The 18428-nt window shown below is 37.8% G+C and overlaps 1 protein-coding gene across 1 annotated transcript in view; it reads right to left on the reverse strand.

Moving 5' to 3' along the window:
• Nucleotides 1–435: 435 nt before the first annotated feature.
• fbxl17 (F-box and leucine-rich repeat protein 17) overlaps nucleotides 436–18428 on the reverse strand; it is a 684991-nt gene continuing 666998 nt past the window's right edge. The window contains exon 10 of the mRNA XM_073068092.1: nucleotides 436–6547. Within this exon, the coding sequence (XP_072924193.1) occupies nucleotides 6410–6547 (138 nt within the window). The 3' untranslated portion in view covers nucleotides 436–6409. The remainder of the gene's footprint in view (nucleotides 6548–18428) is intronic.

Below are 18428 nucleotides of genomic sequence, written 5' to 3' on the forward strand. Positions count from 1 at the left end.
CTTCATCCCCACCCACCTGGCTACACTTATCACCTTCTAGCTTGTACTCCTTCCACTCTCCCACCTAAGGCACAGTTTCAAAAAATGTTTTCGCCAATACTTACCCCTCAACAACATCACCATAACAGATGATCTTTCCATTATACTCAGCTGTTTTCAGAAGTTTATTGAGCCCAATTTTGGTTGCTGTCTGCAATAATACAGTTAATATGCTGCAAACTACTTCACTGGATTCCACAAACTCTTCTAAGACTGAACTTATTGCAGGTACTCTATAAATGCAAGTACTTGGATGAATAGGAGATCCAAAGATTACCCCTAATAACACACATTTTTGATACAGAAAACGTCAGCAAATCTGATGATTACGGCCCCATGCTTATTAAGTGAAATAAATATGTGAATAGACAAACTGAAATAATATTGTACAGAAGATGTTTTTGGAAATGCTATTTATTGGACAGTTCTCATGTTACAAATTGATAAGTAATTAGCAACATTTCTTTTCTCATCTGAATTTACAAGATATAGTTTATATTCATTGGCCATCTCTCTAGCAAAATAAATCAAATTTATAAACTATAGGAAAAAATCCAAATATAAGAAAATGTCCCAAAGTCATTTGGAAATTCAGCTTTTTCCAAGAACCAAAGCAAACATGAAATAAAATGTGAGATGGCTAATCAACCAAGTACAACAGATTCCATTATAAATAATACCGAACCTTATTAGCCCCGTGAATTACAATTTGTAAATTTTCCCTTCCCTAAAAAGAATAAGCTAAATGAAAGTTTGGAGTATGTGCCATTGCACTCTACATTAATTATTCTCATCCAGTTGTCAGGGCATTCAGTTGTCACAGGACTCATCCCATTAATCTTCATTGACAATACTCATCATTGTAATTCTCAATCTCATTCCAAACCGGATACTTAAGCAGTATTTTTCTTTTAAATAAAATGCAGAATAATACTTCATCTTTGGGAACCTGGTTCAGATATCCCACTAATTGGATAGGAAATCCTTCTAGTTTCAAATCCTGCTGAAGGCATAGTTAAAACAATTTGGATGTGAATAAAATTTCTCATAAACTAAATTAAGTGTCTCAATAAGCGATATCTATTATCCATGCAACATAGTGATTTCTATTGAATCACTTGGATATTGTGTATGTGTGTTGAAGATTAGGGAAAAGCTCTTTATCAGTTTCCCTTTTTATTCAAGACACAACCATAACCCTGCAAATGTCAACAGAAGTAATACAGTGGCAGAAGAAATAATAACACAAACCATAATAAAAAAACTGTACCTTTTCAGCACTCACAGATTTGTAATTTCTGAGAGGACAGCAGAAAATGCACGTAGAGTATTTTCTCTGCAAGCATAACCACTTTGAATGTTTAAATGGATGTTTCTTTTCAACATACATTTTTCTTTAACCACACTTCTTTTTACACCCTTTGAAATATGCAGATTTAAGGTTATCTACAGAATTGTTCAGAAACTGGAATTTGTTTTATTACTATTCAAATAATGTATGCAATATGGCATTTTCAAACTCACAAAAGGTATTGAGAATATGTGTGTGTGTGTGTGCGTGTGTGTGCGCGCGCATGTGCATTCAAGTGTGTGTGTGTGTGTGTGTGTGTGTGTGAGAGACGAGAGCTTTCTACACTTTCGATCTTATGGACTTACATATATACTGCCTCACAGAGATCCGTTAATTATTGTCATTGTTTCCCCTGAGCTCTGGTTACTTCAGCTATAGGAGAAGGCCACTTATTTCCTATACTGTTGGTATTTCAGTGTGACCTGAGCCAATCAACCCAAGGTTAAAAGCTCACTGGTTGAATGGTTGCAGTCTCACAAAACCAAGAAATTGTACATACAGGGAAAGATTAAAGAAAGTGGCGACTATAGAGGTCTGCAAAAATATGAAGTAAAGCCAGAAAATCATTAAAATTCTTACAGCAGGCAGCGTATATGTTAAAAAAATAGAATTAAATTTTTATCATAAGGAGAAAAAGTTAGAAATCAAACACATTTTAATTTGAAGAAAAAGAGGGTGGGGTGGAGCTAACAAAAGGAATTTCTACAAAAGGATGTGGTGCTGAAAGAAGCTGGTGCTTTCCTATTGATCACAGATGATCTGTGTGGAGATGAATGAGAGAAAAGAGAACAAGGAAATGTAAAATACAGAGCTTAAGTGGCTGGAAAATTGAAATAAAAGAGAATGCTGGAAGTACTCAGCTGGTCTGGCAGCATCTTTGGAGAGACAAAATGGAGTAAAGGTTACACAATGGTGACCTGATGTCAGAACAGCCAATTCTGATACACATCTGAAATACTGCTCATTGAAATTGTTGATTCAGTCATGAGTTCTGAGAACTGTAATGTGTCTAATCCAAAAATGAAATATTGTTTTTGAGCTTATATTGGGTCTTGTTAGAGCAATGATTGAGGGCAAAAATAGAAAATTCACAGTGGGAGTGGAATGATTTAAAATGACAAGCAGCTGGAAGCTCAGGGCCACCTTTGTGTGCTTAACAGAAATGTTCAGCAAAATCAATCTCTATTATGCGTAGAACAAATGCTTGAGTCCCCAGTTTGTGGACCTCTTCCACCATTTGGGATCCAACACTAATTCCAAGTGAAGTATTGATTGTCTTTGCCTCTTTCAATTTAGGATATTATATTTAGTTGTTACAATGTGATTTCTCCTCAAATCCTGAGGACTGTATGGTGCCAAGTTACAAGATGAGATGCTCTCCCATTGTGCTTTGCTGATACAATGTAGGAGGTCAAAGACAGAGTGGTGAAAGTGGAAATGGATTCAAGAATGGAAATGAGGGTCCGTTGGAAGCCTGGAGTGACTCTTGCAGACAAAATAGTGTATTCTACAAGGTGGTCACCCAATCTAACTTGATTGGGGAAACCCAGCATAAATTGGGTGACCACCTTGCAGAACACCAACTCCATCTGCATGAGCCACTCTAATTGACTCTAATTTACATTCTTGAATCCACTTCCAAAACTTTGCCTTTTTCCTCCTACATTATTTGAGCAAAGCACAATGGAACAGCATCTCATTTTGCAACTAGACACCATACACTCCTCAAGATTCACCTTACAATTCAACAAATTCAGATATTTGCACTTCCAGTTGCATCATACATATTTGGTCAGTTCTATATGCTTAAAATATGTTTACTTCCCTCCTCTCTCTACAGCTGTTCTGTTGATCACTTGGATATTTTTTCAAGAAGTTTCATTTCAGATTTCCAGCATCTGCAGTGATTTGTATTTCATGCCTCCATGTTTCCTTTGCTCTCTCTCCCTACTCACATACTTCACTCTCTGTGCTAAAAACCTCTAGATCCCTATGTAGATCACTCCTGATTTTAAAACCCTTCACTAACTTCTGGCAACCAGTATTACCACATCTTGTGTCATTGAGTCTCTCAATGAATATGTCATTGCGTCATGTCATTAAGTCTTTTCTTCTCTAACCCTCCACTGCTTCTCTACATCTTGAAACTTTTTTTTACAATTTCTAGTACTGATGTGTGATGAGGTGGAGCTACGTCCCTACCTCCACTAGCCTGCAGGTCACCCTTGGGCAAGGTGAGCAACTGCTTGGCCCTCCAATCAGGGTCACATGAAGCCAATGGGAGCAGGTGGTGGATGGTCATATGAGCAGCTGGTGCATATCACAAGTCCTGGTTATGCAATCACTGATGCCAGGCAGACAATCTGTGAAGCATATTGATAATAGCTGGGGTCATCTGTCTTGTAAAAGACACTGCCCAGAAGAAGGCAACGGCAAACCACTTTTGTAGAAAAATTTGCCAAGAACAATCATGGTCTAAGACTATGATCAGCCATGTCATACGACATAGCACATAACGATGATGATGGAAGATCATTATGAATGAGATCTCTGCTTTTTTCTCCACAGATACTACCTGATCTGTTTATTTTTCTAATTTTATTTCAATTAGAATTTAAGCTCTTTAAAATTATGAGTGAATTGGGCAGGTAAGATGGAAATAATGTTTCTAAGTGGGGAAAAGCAAATATGGGACCATAAGTACAAGATAGTTACCAATAAACCTACAGGGGTACAAGGAGATATTTGCTGATCACATAATTTGTAGGATGCGAATAAGCTAAGCCAGGAAGTAGATGAAATAAGTAGGTTAGATGTTTTTAGAAGGATGCTTGGTGCGTGAGAAGAAAGATAATATGTGTTTAAAACATGTGATGGATGGACAAGAGTGAAGGTATGCTTGTAGGAGTAATAGTTGAGCCCAATGGCTTTAAGATTTTTTTGTGAGAGATTTTAGTAGGTCCAGGTGTCTCCAAACTGCCATCAGTCCCATTTTCCTACCAACAAAATGAGTTGATTATTTGATGATGCGTGAGGCCTCTCACTCAACCGGGAAGAACAGGAACAGCAGTACACTGAGGACAACCTTCCTAGTGAGATTCCCTACAAGTAAAAAAGTTTAATGCAAATGCTAGGCTATTTTACTGTATAACAGTTCACAATGGAAGGATGCTAGACAGTATCTGATGAGAAAGGATTCCCTGACATTCTTGTCTCTGAAACAGAATCCTTTGCCAATGGGACTGAATATATGTAAAGTCAATTGCTGTGTAATCTAGGCAAAACGTTAGCCAATGTTAAAACTTCTTCCATAGAAAATACTTCTTGTTGGTACAATCCACACATTAAATCATGCACATTAACTGTGAACTCCAAAACTCTCAGATATGTGTAAAGAAAGAAATAGAAAGATACAATACTAGGAAATAGCTGAATCTTACAGAAATAACAACACTGCAAGACCTGAGAAAATCGATCTAATCAAAAATTGACAAATGTATTTTGCATGAATGCTGAGGATCTGAGGCATGACTCAAACAGACTTCCATTTAGATACACCATGCAGCTATTGTCAGTATCTTAAATTGTTCAGTTTCTGTATGGACTCTCAAAGGCTGCATTTACCAAGCATCACTTAAGCTGTCTTTTCTTTCTCCCTGATACCTCCTGCTCACTTTTAGCTCAGACTAAGAACTTTGAAGCAGATCATCTAAACTGGTATGTTCAATTTAAATTTCATAACAATTGCATATATTTAAAACACACATACATTAATATACACATTCTTTTTTAGGTTCCTATGTTCTCCTGTAAAACTGTTTATGTGCCCATTGAACATTTTACATTTAAACAAACATAGATTTACACACTGCATACTACCTCTTAACATCTGATTAAAAAAAATAATTCAGAATCTGTTAAGATAATTAATCATCAATCAAAGCAAACCAGAATTGTGTACTTATTCCATATTCTGGATCTCTTTGGTTAAAGTTGGACAAAATATATCTTATCGTTCTTTGAATTTCTGATGCAACACAACATGTAGTCTTTTTCCACTGGATATATTCAGTTAATGCCAGGTCTTAAATAACACAGTAATATATGTTGTTTTTTCACTTTTAATTATTACTTTTCAGGACATTTTCTCATATTAATCAATAAAGTGTTCAGGCATGATATTTACAACTGACAAAAATTAGTTTTATTTAAATTTTTGTGTTATAAAAATTATGTCCTACATAGGCTAGTCTGATCAACTGTAAAGATGAAATAGAACAGAAAAACAGTAACAAAATACATCAAACATTATTGTACCTGCTTGCTGTAGTTAAGTCTGGATTTAGGGGGAAAATACTCCATTGGTTCTTCTGCCTAGAGTGAAATCATTGCTGTTCTTTTACATCAGTAGTAATTGATTATTTCAAGGATGAAGGAAGCTTAATAAAATGGAATTCAGATTTTAACCAAGCTTCTTAATAAATGAGATGTAATCTTAACCAAGATGAACTAAGGGAGGAATTGTTAAACAAGACCATAACCAGATGAAATTAGCAGATTATTGTCATATTTGAAAATTCCCATTATATCCATTTGGGGCTCAGATGTAGCAATGAGCAGAAAGGATGTTGTAGAAGAGACATTACTTTGAACTCGCTGCATATATACTTCAATAGATTTGATTACAGCTGTTTCAAGGACAAAAAGACAATAGGCATCAAATAATTCATAAAATAAAACCACTGGAGCTAGAAACAATACCTGCTCCTAATTATTACTTATCTTTAAAAATAAACTCCTTCCATGGATAGCTAAAAATCCACAATTTCAATCTTCAAATGCTAAAGATTGTCAAAACAGGAACAGAAAATGGCAATGTATTGTCTTTTTGTGGTTATCAGTTTTTGTTCAATACAGTTCATTATTAGTGACAGTCTCTTGCAATCACCCTTTACTGTATTTAAGAATTTGAGACTTATAGTAACCACATAATAAGTTTACACAAAATTTTTAACAGCATTATGATGCTGTTGATGTATTAGGAATCCATCCCATCTGATAGGCTCGTTCCAGTGTCCGCTTGCAGTCTTGCATTACCGTGCTAAAGGTGATATGTGGGTATTCTTGAACTAGTCGTTCTACCGTATCTTCATTCACCTTGAAAACAGATTTGGAGAGAGAAAAATATTAAAAGAATTGCTTTTCTCTGATGTTTTACTTCTACTTTTGCTGTTACACTGATGTGCAGGTAATGGTAGCTTGAAAGAGATGATCACGATGAACGTCTTCCAGGTGATCACTCCTCAGTTATAAGCCAGACACTGACGATTTGGAACTACTTTAGTGAAAGAAAAAATCCCAATCTGCTCTTACCCACATCAAATATTTGCACGTGCATGTTTTCCTCTGGGGTCACTGGTTGATTAACTCTTGAAACATGTGAGCATTAAAACTCATATCTCTGCTGCAACTCTGCTCAATGTCACCTTGCTATTTCAACCAATGTGATAAAAATTTACAATTCTGACAAGCCTGTAAGGAGGGACAAAAGCAGCTTAAACAGTTCATTAATTCCATGCAGCCAAACAGAGAAAACTTAAATTTCAGTGACGAGAAGCTTGTTGCGACTTTCAAATTAATAAGAATTTTGCAAGATATTGAAAATCACAGCTTATTGTCCATTTTTACTTCTGTCATGTAGTTATTCACTGAATTCACATCAGCAGAATTTAATGTGGGATTGGAGCACTTACAACATAGAACATTACAGTGCAGTACAGGCCCTTCGGCCCACAATGTTGGGCTGACCTTTTAACCTACACTAAGATCAACCAAACCTTTCCCTCCTTTTGAAACCTCTATTTTTCAATCATCCATGTGCCTATTTAAGACTTTCTTAAATGTCCATAATGTATCTGCCTCTACCACCATCCCTGGCAGGGTGTTCCACCCCACTACTTTCTGTGCGAAGACATCCCTCCAATCACCTTAACATTATGCTCCCTGATATAAGGTTTTTCTGTTCCAGGAAAAAAAAACAGTATCTTGCTATTCACTCTATCTATGCCTCTTATCATCTAGTATATCTCTATCAAGTCATCTCTTATCCTTCTTCGATCCAAAGAGAAAAGCCCTAGATTGCTCAAGTATTACAGGAAAAATACTAGCAAGGATTGAAGATTTGCTGAGTGGCAGGAAGCAAAGTGTGGGAATAAATTAAGTCTATTCCGGTTGACTGCTGGTGACTAGTGGTGTTCCGCAGGGGTCGGTAGTGGAAGCGCTTCTTTTCACATTATATGTCAACAATTTGGATGGTGGAATTGATGGCTTTGTAGTCAAATTTGCATACGATATAACAATAGCTGGAGGGGCAGACACTATTGAAGAAGCAGGGAGCCTGTAGAAGGGCTTAGACCGATTTGGAGAATAGGCAAAGAAGTGGCAGATGGAATATAATGTAGGTAAATGCATTCAGACCATAAGATATAGGAGCAGAAGTAGGCCATTCTGCCCATCGAGGCTGCTCTGCCATTCAATCATGGGCTGATCCAATTCTTCCAGTCAGCCCCACTCCCCTGTCTTCTTCCCATTTCCCCTGGCTAATCAAGAACCTATCTATCTTTGTCTTAAATGCACCCATTGACTTGGTCTCCACAGCTACTCGTGGCAACATATTCCACAGATTTACCACCTTCTGACTAAAGTAATTTCTTTTGCATCTCTGTTCTAAATGGGCATTCTTCAATCTTAATGTCATGCCCTCTTGTCTTGGACTCCACTACCATGGGAAATAAATCGTCATGGACTTTGGTAGAAGGAATAAAAGCATATTCTATTTTTTAAATGGGGAGAAAATTCAAAAATCAGAGGTGTAAATGAACCTGGGAGTCCTTATGCAGGATTCCTGAGAGGTTAACTTACAAGTTGAGCTGGTGATAAGGAAGACAAATGCAATGTAAGCATTCATTTCGACAAGACTAAACTATAAAAGCAAAGATGTGATGCTGAGGCCATATCAGACACCACTTGGGAGTATTCGGAACAGTTTTGGACTTCTTATCTAAGAAAAGATGTGCTGACATTGGAGAGGGCCAGGGGAAGTTCACAAGAATGATTTCAGGAGTGTAAAGGTTAACATATGAGGAGCGTTTCATAACTCTGGGCCTGTAATCACTGGAGTTTAGAAGAATGGGGGCAGGGGGTGGTCTCATTGAAGCCTATCAGAATACAGGCATGTCCATTTAGAACAGAGATGAGGAGGAATTTCTTTAGCCAGAGGGTGGTGAATCTGTGGAATTGTTCGCCACAAACAGATGTCAATTCCGAGCCATTGAGTATATTTAAAACAGAGGTCCTTGATTAGTCAGGTTGTCAAAGGTTATGGGGAGAAGGCAAGAGAATGGGGTTCAGAGGGATAGTAAATCAGCCATGATGGAGTGACAGAGCAGACTCAATGGGACGAGTGACCTAATTCTGCTCCTGTGTCTTATGGTCTAACACTAACTCATGACTCTGGAACTCAATTCCCCCCACGAATGAAAGCCAACACACCATATGCTTTCTTAACAATCTTATTAACCTGTGACACAACAATGAAAGATCAAAGTATGTGAACCCCAAGATTTCTCTGTTCCTTCACACTTACATCTTTAGAATAGGAGTTGTCTGAATTCTAGACAGTAGTGAAGTTGTCCAATGACTTAGGCTTGAGCACTGGGTTTTAGACAATTCAACAGTTACCCATGCATTTTTTTATGACATTAAGTATTTGCTTGCATATTAAGGTATAATTTATAGTCAAGTCATCAACCTATTTACAGTATTTTAAATAATTTACAATTATTAATGTTGATGCATAATTTGTACCCTATACCCCGATCATACCAAACAATTAATTGTTCACTATAATTAATCCATTTTAACAACTCAATTTACAAAGTCTAAAATAGTTTTACTAATGTCACTAAAGCAGAGTTCTTAACATTTTAAAAATTAAACTTTGACAAAATTATACCACATATGGATTTGCCTGAACTGAATGGGCTCATACCTGTAATATATGATAATATATTTTAAATCAAGCCTGTTTAAAGGTGCTCTTAAATCATTCTCCAAATCCCAGACCAAATGGCTTTACACCTTTACTACCTTTACTAACTCTGACACAGTCTCACTCACAGAATCACACATTACAGACAAAATGCAAGAGGCCCACAAAGGTGGGAGCAAAGTGGCATATATGCAAGAGATTGTAGAACTGGTCATGACAAGGACATCCGCAGTCTGGGTCCCCACTCATGCTTGAAGGCCAGTGACGTGGATGGGTGACAAAGGACATCCATAGATTCAGGTTGTACCAATTCAGTGGGCCTCAAGATCAGATGTCTGTACAAGCAGGAGGCATGAGGGCCCATGAGTTGGTTCAGGGCCGTCATCAGCCTAGTCCAGGGATCAAGACCAAAGATGGAAACCCAGCTGTTGATCGGAAGTCCACAAGTTGAGGGCTGATGACCACACTGCAGTCGTTTGTATTGGAATGTGATTGTTATGTCAGCCAGCACAGACTTGATGGCTTGAGGTAAAATTCTTCTCTATCACATGGAAATATGGCAGTAATTATGCTAATGATGGGACTGCAGCTTAAATATATTATGTCCAGTTACTCAAACACAAATCAGAGTGGAGAGCACTTGAGGCAGTTTCGAGAACAGACACAAGGTTTGACATAGGAGCAAGTGAAGCAGCTTGGATGTGTCTGCATTGAGATCAGGTGTCAACAGCCCACAGAAATCTAACAATAATAATGAGTAAGGTGCTTCACAATAGAGGTAATTACAAGGAGAAAAATGACATTGATAGGGAAGATTATAAAGTCTGAATCAAAACAAGACAAAAAGGTGGATTTACTCATCTATTTTAGACTGCTTCAGAAATAGCACCCAAATTCTTTAACACCCAAGATAGGGCAAAAGAAAGCTGATATTTAACATTCAGAATTAGAGGGGCTAAGGCTACAGCAATGGAGGAACATGGACAGGGAGAAACAATGCCACAAAGGCATTTAAAAGGAATGATGAACTCAGACTAAATTGGAGTTTAAGGTGCTGTTGCATCTGTGTGAGGAACTGTGAGGTAAGCTGGAATTTCTGGAAGCTGCAAAATAGAAGACTAACATAGTTGGTGTGTAAGTAATTGTTAGAGACGACAAAAATGTGGATAACTATTTCAATGATAAAGGATCTAGAGACAACAAAGTACATACGTAGTTGTACTGTTCAATGGAATGTGGGGGTCAAAGCAGAGTCAAATGGAACAAAAGTTTGGTATGGCTCACACTGACAGAGTGGCCAAGAAAACTGACTAATCAGCTGTGAAGCTCAGAGTTAATTGTAAGGTTTGATGGCAAAATGACTTAGGCCTTAGAAACAGGAGTAGACAATTTAACCCATTAAGTCTGATCTAACAGTCAGTTATATTAAGTGTGATGTGTGCCTCAACTGTGATTCATATCCTTTGAATTGTTACTGAACAATCTATCATTCTAAGTCTTGAACACTTCAAGTGCACCAGCCTCTATAACGTCAATATGTTTCCCAATCCTTGTTTGAACAGCCTTCTCTGATGTTAAAATCATGCCTGAGTTACTTGCTCCAGAAGAAGAATTAACCATTTTCCCATTAGAAGAATTAACTTGTCTGTACCTATTTATCATTTCAAATATATTAATCAGAGTACCTCTGAACAATCTGAGCTCCAGGAAATAGAAGCCAAGTTTAGGTAGCCTGTCCTGTCATGATCATTTTAAGATCTGGCATCGCTTTGATGAATCTATCTCATGTTCCCTCCAAGGCGAACAAATCCTCCCCGAGTCACGGTGCCCCAAGCAAAACAATGTACTCCTAATCAGATCTGATCAAAGATGGTCCAAATGAAACATAACACTGGTCAAAGTCAACTAAGTTTATTATCAAAGTATGTATATATCATCATATTACTACCTTCAAATTTATTTTCTTGAGGGCATTTATAGGAAAATAAAGTAAAACAATAGAATTTATGAAAAACTATACATTGAAACTGATTAACAACCAATTTCTCAAAAGAAGACAAATTGTGCAAATATATTTAAAAATATGTAGAGTCCTTGAAAGTGAGTCTGTAGTTTGTAGTATCAGTATTGAGGTGAGTGATGTTATCCACAATGGTTCAGGAGACTGATGGTTGAAAGGTAATAACTGTTCCTGAACCTGGTGGTGTGGGACCCAAGGCTCCCATACCTCCTTCCCTATGGTAGCAACAAGAAGAGAGGCTGGCCAGGATGGGGGGGTGGGGGTGGGGGTGGAGGGGGAGGTGTCACCGATGATGGATGCTTCTTTCTTGCGGCAGAGCTCCTTGCAAATGTACTCTTCCTGATTTATGGTGTAAAGTATTTGCTACTCATTAAAAAATGATGTGAGACTGAAGCAGACTGATGATGGGACAGCAGAACATAGACAGGAAAGACAAGTTGCCATATCAATACACCAGTTAATGCTGTAACTGAGGGACATAGCATAGGTGAGAAGGTGAAGGGCCCACATGGATCAAAAATCAGGAGGTGGTGCTGTAGGGAGCAAAGAAAGAGAATCTATTGATTGGGATTAAGCGTATCTTCACGTTCGAGGACGTTCAAACAGAAAGCGACTGATATTCAGAAAGCACAGATGGATCAAAACTGAGGGTTTCAATGTCGATTTTAAACAATTGTATAATCAATTTTTAAGTTCCTTTGTGTTTCAAATTCAATTTTCAATTGTGCTTGTACTTCGGAGTGAAATTAGACCATCATAAAATGTAGATGAAAATCAGAAAACCTATAAAATGGGCAGCTCTCTCACTACTGGCTTGGGGTAATTTTAACTCATTTATTTTTAAGAAGCTGAATTATGTTTTTAATTTTTTTTTCTAAATGCACAAGGTTGAACGGACACAAAAATCATGGATTGAACCGATCAGAAATGCTGAATTATATACATGATATAGAACAATGATACAATGCAACTTCAAGGCAAACTACAAATCACATCAAGAGCAAAGATACTTCAGAATATGTCAGTAGGTACGGATACAAGCCTCTAAAGATGCAAATGAAGATGTTCCGAGAACTCAGAAAAGAAACTGCTTAACATATCAATACCTGTGACTCATTAGATGCAAGATTTCAATTTCTTAACTGTTAGAAAGAAATTGGATACAAAATACATGCTGTGAAAAATGGAAATGTAATATCACTGGTAAAACATTAAGATGAACATCACACACAAAAAACACACCCAGCCCACAACCTCACCAACCCCTTCCCTCCCACTCCCATCTTCAGTGGCAGTACAAGAATTATCCAAATCAGACAACTGAAGAGCATTCTTATATGTAATTGCGGGATTTTTATTTTCTTCACTTATCTTATGTCAAAATATTTGATGTATAAAAAGCCCAAATAAGAAAACAGAGTCCTGAAATGGATGAATATATGTACTCCGTTATGTGGCTGCTGAGAAGATCAATGCAAATTTATCTTTGCGTAACAACAGAATACCATTTAAAGGATGAAGAATAAAGGAGATAGATTAGGGGGAAGAAAACCTGAAGTAATGTAACAGAGATCTTTATTACTCATTGTGATTAGGGTCTGGAAGGCACTGCCAGGGACAATAGCAAGGACACATTCAATTGTGGCAGAGCGAGCTCCAGCTGGATAAGAAAGGGAAGAGTTTGCAGGGCCATTAGGAGAAGGTAGGCAAGTGGGATTAGTGGATTATTGTTGCATACAGACAATATAAACTCAATGGCCTCTCTCTGTGCTATAATTTTTCTGTTTTTCCATATGTAATGCAGATCTGGAGGTGAATCATTCTCAGTTCTCACACTTCCTCTCACAATCTAAGATTGGCAAAGATGACAAATGACATTTAACTTAGTCCAACTCATCAATTCAAATTAGATCAGCTGCCCCTTCTCCCATCTTAAGTGGATTTACCTCTGAATTTACTGTCAGATAACTGTATACAAGGTAACAGTTCAAATATGTCACAGATATACTGGATAAAGTTCCAGTTGTCAATTAGTACCAAACACTAGACCGATATTTATGATTTTAAAAGATTTTCAAAAGACTTAGAGTGGCCCAGTTAATGTGTGTTTACCCTGAATGCCTGATGAAGAACGAAGGCTTCTCATTTCTCTGTAACTGTGTGAGGAGAAAGACCACTAGATAAAATGAGTGAACACAAAACAGACCACAAAATTGGACTTCCATTTACTCATGAAAACTTGTGACGATAACATGCATAATATGGTGCAATGAATTCGGCATCTCTGCAGAAAAGGCACATTGCTAGACATAACATGATTTTACTTCTCTATACCTAATCTGTGGTAGTGTTAGTGTCTGCATGCTGTAAAGATAGCATTCTTTCCATTAACAAAACTGCTTACTCTTCAAAATTCACTAAAAACATTGAAAATAGATAATGACATATTTGACATTGCAAGACAGTGTTTACATTAAAAAAGTGATCTTTTCCTTGTAGCTGATTATTGGAACACGGCAGTTTAAAGTTATGGCTATCTGAGTTTCAAGCTCTTCCATGCACAAAAGGAAGAGGTACCATGGGCCATTTGGCCCCTGTATCCCAAATCCAGATCAATTCTATGTAAGGTGACCAACAGTCAACATTTTGCCAATCAGAGTTGCTCATTTCTTTAACTACCTTGTCTGTTCATCTTTTCAGAATTGGTTTGGTATGTAATCCTGTTCCCTAATTCCCGACCTTAACAATGGGTCTGTCTGCAATATTATAATGGGGTTGTTTTGAAAATGTAAATATAGTTTAAATATATCCTTTTATATCTTCCTTTGTTATTACTTCAACAAATTCAATTGGGTTAAGAAGTAAAGCAGCAGATACTTGACCCCTGCTGATCAAGTTCAGCTACATCTTATCCCTCAACCATCAGGTTCTTGAACCAAAGAAGACTACTTCACTCAACTTCACTTGCCCCATCATCGAAATGTTCTCTCAACCAATGGACTCACTTTCAAGGACACTTCATCTCAGGGTCTCCATATTTATTGCTTATTTATTTACATTATCATTTCATTCCTTTCGTATTTGCACAGTTTTTTCGTCTTTTGAACACTAGTTGAATGCCCATGTTGGTGTGGCCTTTCATTGATTCCATTATGGTTAATATGCTGTTACAGATTTATTTAGTATGCCCACAAGAAAATGAGTCTTTGGATTGTATATGGCGACATATATGTACTTTGACAACAAACTTACTTTGAACTTCACTCTTCTAACAATATAGACTTCAGTTCTAATAGCCAAACAAATGAAAAAAACAAACACCAAGCTCATTCTTACTTTGGTTGTAGTGAATGTTTATTTCCTACTTTCAATGTATAGATGTTTGCTATATTTTTAAGAATATTGGTATTATTTTATACCAGCATTATTGGTTAGATCAGTATCAGTGCGGCGGCACCATTGTTTAGTGGTGAGTGCAATTGCTTTAAAGCCCAGCGATTCCTGTCACAACCATGGACTCCGTCACAGGACCTAAGCACCCTTGCAGGCAGGCTGCGGAACAGGGTCAATAATCATGCTTGTGACGATTACATTAAAAAAGTGATCTTTTCCTAGTAGCTGATTATTGGAACACGGCAGTTTAAAGTTATGGCTATCTGGGCCATTTGGCCCCTGTATCCCAAATCCAGATCAATTCTATGTTCTAATCATGTTCTAATTAGTGTTTCATTGTGACGGCATTTAACTCCCTTCTTCTCATTTCACTCTCGTTGAGTCTTGACCAAAAGTACAGCAACATTAATTCTCCCTGCTTACTTTTGTCCTTGTTCCGGGAAAGAAGACGACCATTTAAATTGATGCTGGAGTGGTATTTATTTAGTGTTAAGTTACCGCTTCCAAGCCACAGTGTCGGCATTAGCTTTCAGTTTAAGGGTTTTAGTTAATGGCCCTGGTGGCCTAGCATTTATTGCTTTTCCTTTAATTCTGCATAGTTCTTATTAAAAGTCAGTGAACTGTTCTTGCATTTTTGTGTGTCTCTCTCTCTGTACTTGAGCCATAACTTCACACCATTGTTAAACACTGGTCGGGGTTCAATTCTCATGCTATTTGTAAGGAGTTTGTATGTTCTCCCTGTAACTGCATGAGTTTCCTCCCACGTTCTGAAAATGTACGATTAGGTTTAATGAGTTGTGCGCACGCTATATTGGAAGTATGATGACACTTGTGAGCTGCCCACAGCACGTCGCGAACTATGACAGGAATGTCTCATTTTGCTGTATGTTTCAATACACATGTGACAAACAAAAATAATCCTTATCTTTCACATCTGACTTTGCCACTATTCTTGTTCTATTTATGCCTTTTAAAAAATTGTCTTAAAAGAATGTGGATGTTACTGGCAAGACCAGTATCAACATGCTTTTTTTAATTCCCCTTGACTAGATGGTGGTAAATTGTTGTGGTCCTTCTGGTGGAGATACTTGGCTAGGATACAGTGCAGATAAAGAAGCAGAGTAAGTGGATTCTGGTTAATTGGGCCATCAGTTAATCAGGACAGCAGCTTATTGGGGACAACTCTTAAAGAACAAAAGCTAATTGAGAAAATAGCCAGGATTCCCTTTGTTTGTTTGCTGCTTCATTGGTACAAAAGACTATTGTCAAACAGTTTCTAACTAGCATCAGTCACTTGCACTTGTGTGGTTGATGACCCATGCTTAGAACAAACAGCTCTTAAGTAGCATGAGGTGCATATGCTTCTGTTATGTCACCCATTTGGGCCGATTGGACGCTGATTCAAGAAGCAGTGATTTTTGATCACTTTGTTTAATATTTTCTACTTTTGAAAACTTGACTCTTGCCAAGATGTCACAAAAAGATTTGACACTAGCTGAAAAAATTACCCAAGCCATCTGTGCTAATATTGTTCATTTACAGTCAATCACAAGAACACGGCAGCGTACACTGGATGAATCCTGTCAATAACTACTCAGAACCAATACTGTTTTATAGTACTGTAGTAGTATTGGTAATGTTTAATTTGATCTTTATTTCACTTAAATACACTATTTGTTACACAGTTAAACAGTAGTTGGTCTTTTTTTTTACACCTTTTTAACTATTTCCATGAAATTTGGCCACTTAGTTAGGCCAAAATGTACTGGTCTCAATGTGTCCCAATATAACAAGCAGGTTAGACAAAGGAGAACGGTTGATGTTGTGTACTTGGATTTTCAGAAGGCCTTTGACAAGGTGCCGCACATGAGGCTGTTTAACAAGCTATGAGCCTCTGCTGTTACAGGAAAGATTCTAGCATGAATAAAGCAGTCACTGATTGACAGGAGGCAAAGAAAGGGAATACTGGGAGCCTTTTCTGGCTGGCTGCCAGTGACTAGTAGTGTTCCACAGGGGTCTGTGTTGGGACCTACTCTTTTTATGTTATATGTCAAAGATTTGGAATGATGGAATTGTTGGTTTTGTTGCAAAGTTTGCAGACAATATGAAGAAAGGTGGAGGGGCAGGCAGTTTTGAGGAAGTAGAGAGGCTACAGAAGAACTTGGACAGATTAGGAGAAAGGGCAGATAAACTGCAGATGGAATACAGTGTCGGGAAGTGTATGGTCATGCACTATGCTAGAAAAAATGAAAGGGTTGACTATTTTCTAAATGGAGAGAAAATACAAAAATCTGAGGTGCAAAGGGACTTGGGAATCTTTGTGCAGGGAGGTTGAGTCATGGCGAGGAGGCAAATTTAATGTTAACTTTCATTTCAAGAGGACCAGAACATAAAAGCAAGGATGTAATGCTGAGACTTTATAAAGCACGGGAGAGACCTCATTTGGATTATTATGAGCAATTTTGGGCCCCTTATCTTCGAAAGGATGTGCTGAAACTGGAGAGGTTCAAAGGGAGTTCACGAAATGATTCCAGGATTGAATGGCTTGTCATATGAAGAGCATTTGATGGCTCTGGCCCTGTATTCACTGGAATTCATCAGAACGAGGGGTGACTTCATTGAAACCTACCAAATGGTGAAAAGCTTTGATAGAGTGGATGCAGAGAGGATATTTCCTATGGTGGGAGAGTCTAAGACCAGAGGACAAGGCCTCAGAATAGAGAGGTGTCTTTTTAGAATGGAGATGAGGAGGAATTTCTTTAGCCATAGTGTGGTGAATCTGTGGAATTTGTTGCCACAAGCAGCTGTAAAGACCAAGTCTTTAAAGCAGAGGCTGTTAGATTCTTGACTGGTCAGGGCATGAAGGGATACGGAAAGAAGGCAGGAGATTGGGGCTGAGAGGAAAATTGGATCAGCCATGATGAAATGGCAGAGCAGACTCGATAGACCCAATGACCTATTTCTGCTCCTATATCTTATGGTCTTAACTGGAATCCACTGTATTAGTGCAGAAGTACCACTGGATAAAGTAATAAGCCAAATGATAAATCCCCAGAACCAGGGGATCTACATTATCCTATAGTTTTGAAAGAGCTGTCAGCAGAGATAATTGCAGATTTTCTGATAAATTAGTAATTATTGCCACATAGACTCAGGTACAGTGAAAAACCTGTCTCGCACACCGTCCAAGCAGATCATTTCATTTCAACAGTACATTGAGGTAGTATACGGTAAAATAATAGAATGCAACAGAAAGTACTACAGCTACAGAGAAAGTACTGAGAAAGAAAGACAATAATTTGCAAGACCTTAAAGAGGTAGACTGTGAAGTCAAGAGTCCATCTTATTGTTATAGGAGCCTGTGCAATAGTCTTTTAACAGCAGGACAGAAGCTGTCAATGAGCCTGGCTGTATATGCCTTCAGACTTTTTCTTCTATACAATGGAAGCAGGGAGAAGAGAGAATGTCTGGAGTGGGTGGAATCTTTGATTATGGTTATCACTTTCCAAAATTCAGGAGCTGCTGGGAAGATTCCTGCAGATTACAGTGTAGCAAATGTTATCTCACCATTTAAG

The sequence above is a fragment of the Hemitrygon akajei genome, chromosome 2, assembly GCF_048418815.1.
Source record: "Hemitrygon akajei chromosome 2, sHemAka1.3, whole genome shotgun sequence".
Lineage (NCBI taxonomy): Eukaryota > Metazoa > Chordata > Chondrichthyes > Myliobatiformes > Dasyatidae > Hemitrygon > Hemitrygon akajei.